This window comes from Aplysia californica, unplaced genomic scaffold (genome assembly GCF_000002075.1).
Source record: "Aplysia californica isolate F4 #8 unplaced genomic scaffold, AplCal3.0 scaffold00955, whole genome shotgun sequence".
In the NCBI taxonomy this organism is placed as follows: Eukaryota; Metazoa; Mollusca; class Gastropoda; order Aplysiida; family Aplysiidae; genus Aplysia; species Aplysia californica.
The window spans coordinates 118,527-122,673 of record NW_004798225.1 but is presented as its reverse complement, the minus strand read 5'-3'; the positions used below and the strand labels follow the sequence as shown (position 1 = coordinate 122,673).

General features: G+C 42.6%; 1 protein-coding gene across 3 annotated transcripts in view; it reads right to left on the bottom strand.

Moving 5' to 3' along the window:
- LOC101853652 (zwei Ig domain protein zig-8) overlaps positions 1-4,147 on the bottom strand; it is a 118,406-nt gene that overhangs the window by 12,739 nt on the left and 101,520 nt on the right. For all 3 annotated transcript variants that reach the window (XM_035973026.1, XM_035973025.1, XM_013089455.2), the window contains one exon: positions 1,362-1,551. In XM_035973026.1, the coding sequence (XP_035828919.1) occupies positions 1,362-1,551 (190 nt within the window). The remainder of the gene's footprint in view (positions 1-1,361; positions 1,552-4,147) is intronic.

Sequence of the window (4,147 nt, the reverse complement as noted above, 5' to 3'; positions counted from 1 at the left end):
CACGCAGACACACACACATACACACACAAATAGATACTCCTTCACACACACACACACACACACACACACACACACACACACACACACATACACACGCACAAACACACACACACACACACACACAACTCTCATACGCAAACAGATACTCATTCACACGCACGTACGCCCCCACATCGCTAGTCCATCGTATCCGACGACGACATCTGCCATCAGTTTCTCGTCTTTTGTGGGCCTTGGATCTCCCAATCAGCCTAGAATCCCATCTGTCAGGGTACAGGCGGACACGCCTCAGACGAGGAAATGGATGATTTGTTTGAAAGCTGTTGATTCGGTCATTGTAGAGCCGTGACCCTTAGTTATGCCTCTAAAAGAAGGTATAGCCCCTAACCCTTCCCCGTCGCCCTCCCCCTCCTCCCGATATGCGCATGAGCTTCACTGGCGTGGCGTTTGTGATGGAGCGGCTGGGCCCATCGCTGTCGCATGCAGAAGACCCGAGTTCGATTCCCAAGAGGGGACAATTTTGTTTTTCGAGTTTCTCGATATTTCAGTTAGAATTTCATATTCCTCTCAGCCTGTGCTGTCCTTGACAGACAAGGTTGGAAGCCCGCCCCCTAATTGTCTAAATTGTATCGTTGGAAGCGTAAAAAACATCTACATAAAAATAACCACAGAAATACGTGCATCGTCCCTCACCCAACAAATCATATCCCACTTTACTTCATTTTGCTTTGTCTTCTTGACTGAAGAGAATCACATTGGCACATTAACTGTCACTTGGCGGTGGGAGATAGACGGACCGAAAGAAACAACAGAGGAAATTGAAAGAAATACATATTATAACACCTAGCAGTGGCGCCGTTCAACCACCCTCAGCATTCTCTCATCAAGTCAGACACCGTAGATTTATTCACCTGATCAGGTTGTAGATAGATCTAGGTAGACGAAAGGAAAGAAACAGCAGAGGACATGAAACTAATGAAAGGAAGTACCTGCAACACTTACCAGTAGTGCCATTCAAACACCCTCAACATCCTCTAATCATGTTGGACACCGAAGATTAATTAACTCACATGGTCTGGTGGGAGATAGTTAAACCAACAGAAAGATACATAAGAGGGAATGAAAAGAAGTACAGGCAACACCTACCAGTGGTGCCGTCCAACCACCTTCAACTTTCTTTCTTTCATCATGCCAGACACCGTAGATTTACTCACTTGGTCTAATGGGAGAAAGCCAGGCGAACAGAAAGAAACAGCAGAAACATGCAAGGAAAGACACGCAACACTCTACCAGTGTTACCGTCCAACCACCCCCAACTTTCTCTCTTTCATCATACTAGACACATTAGATTGTTCACTCACTTGGTCTCCACCACATTGTAGTTCGTGATGACGATGTGCTTGTAGGTGCTGTAGTCGATCTTGTCCCCGTCCTTGAACCAGTCAATGCTGAGGTGATCGCCCAAAGGACCCGTCGTGTTGCAAAACAAGTGGATTGGCTCCCCTTGCTCGACGTACCTCTTGCCGGACAGGGCTATGGGAGGCCGACTCACTGCCACACAAATCATAGAAACGTAGAGTAAGGCGCAAGGACCTAAGAATTGGGGGGAGGGGTAACTGTCCACTCGTTGAGGTCATGCATTCTTGCCATTGCGATACCTTAGAATTACAAAGTTCTATCTGCCACTATTGGCCGTTTTGAGTTACTAAGACCAAGATGTCAGAAACCAAATGTTCTCTCTGCTCTATCAAATTCGTAAGATTTATCGGTGTCGTTATGAAGTTGTTCAAAGAATTGCGTTCGAAAAAGCTTGACGTCATGTGAAATAAAAAATATTTAAGTTAGATTTCTATTAACTAGGTACTGAGCAGATAGAACTTTGTACTTCTGGGGTACCAATTAGACAACACTTAAAGACGCGCTATCTTGGGGCACTTTTTAAGAAAAAGAAATATAACTCCCTAATAAACTCAGATTTTCCAATACTGTTTTCTTCATGCGATACTTAGAAAGGCAGACAACAATAATATACATACCATGATATATGCAAATTCGTGTTTCAGATTTGAGTATGATGGTTCGAAGTGTGCCGCAATACTGTCTTTGGTCTTCTGATCGGACATATTAGTGTCCGCAACATCTCTATTGGATTAACGCAGAGTTTTTCCAAAAAGGCTAAAGTTGCCATGATATAATTAGAAAAGCCCCCCACCGCTTGGATACAAAACCTGCCCCACCCTCCTCCTATCTTCCACATCCTCTAAGGTAACAGATTTGGGAGAGGGGGGGGGTAGGTTATTATTCACACACTATGGTTATCGTACTGAATTAGTTCATTATACTCGTATTATGCATTCACTCGCATTAAGTCAGTGGTTAAAGTAGGACTGGTGAGGATAATGCCGTGGGAAACAAAGAAAGCTTTCTATCAGCATGCTGAAAGTAGGGTAGTACAACCATTGCGAGATCGAATATGCTACATTCTCCCTGACAACGGTGTGACAGCGTCAACGTATTTGACTATTCTAGTAACAAAGTTATAATTATTGCGTTTTGTTGTATTTTTGCGTTCTGCTTCAGTGCAGGGGAGTTGAGGACCAACAAAAAAAGGGATCACGTTTTCTTTTAAAGCGAGGAGATAGTAATGGATGCTGGACAACTTTTGTCAACAGCAAAAAAAAGCGTTCAGACAATAAAAACAGAAAACGTCCACATTTACCAAGAAGCATTCCACCACAAGCTTCAAAACACAAAATGCCACAGTTACTATTGATGCCTACGGCTATACACTGCGACTGGACGAAGCCAGCATTTTAATTAGAAACAACAAGAAGTAGGTACAGAGACGTCAGCTGAGAAAAGACCGATCCTAATCTTTCAGCCTAGTTCAGCCCCACACATCCTTTACCGCAATTGCAACATATATTTCTGGGCAAAGATGGGCGGACCCAAGCCTGACCATACATCTCCGCACCCACCGCCCCACCCCAAATCCACACCGGCTCTCAGTGTTTTGAAGTCAAGGATATCTTAGCCTCCGAATGACGAGCATCATCAATCAGAAGCAATTATGCAAGAAAAGAAAATATTCTACCTTTAAGTCAGTTGATCAGGAAACCCCGTCATAAGAGTTGTCATCCGAGCTATTGTATTACAGGTCAGACAGGAGTATCTCTTAATTGAAGCCTATAGTATCCATCACTATCAGTGTGGTTCATATACGGGATAGATCTATTTGATTTTAAAAAGTACTCTATTGGAACAAACAAACCACGCTCAAAAGTGATACTTCATTTGAAATTGTCCAAGACAGCCACCCATTAGACAGATGGATGTCTTGGACAAAGTCACTATGATATAGAAAAAGCAAGGGAGCGGGAGGGGGAGGGGTGATAGGTCGTTTGTACAGGCGATTGTCTTGGACAGATGCCCGTGGAGTAGGTTCTATTGTACGTGTTTATGCCAAAAGAGAATCCTGATACAAGATTCTATACTGCAAATCAGTAATTTTAGACAGAGAATGATTCTTTAGCTCTTAGTGTAGGGCAAGCCATTTTAGCTAGATCACAGCATCACTCGGTTATTAACAGCTTATAATCAAACTGCATGTTTACTGCTTGGATAATTCATTTCTTCTCAATTTGAAAATCATTGTATGCAAATACGTTAAATAGGAACTGAGTTATGAGGAAGTTTGTGATGATGAAAAATTAGATGACAAAACTGGCTGCGTAAAGAAGGAGTAGCCTTCAGTATAACAATATTAAGTGTTAAGAGACCTCTTTTTTCTCATTACATGACGTAGCAAAGTCCTAGATTGGGAAGACAAAACCATGCAGCGTGATGCTCCCTGTTTGTCGAATATGTTAGCTCCATTGACCAAAGAAATCAGACAGAAAATTCGATTTAGAAATGTCTCTATTTTAGATTGAAAAGTTCAGAAAGGAGTGAACCGTCAATAGAGTTTTCATTGTACCTCACAGACTCCGGATGTCATAGCCACTCTTGGATTTCTACACAATCAACTCATGCGGAAAATTGTTCCTGTCATTGTGTCGCCTTGAAGAGATTATTAAAGAAGAGTAAGAAAAACAGAAGAGAGAGAGAGAGAGAGAGAGAGAGAGAGAGAGAGAGAGAGAGAGAGAGA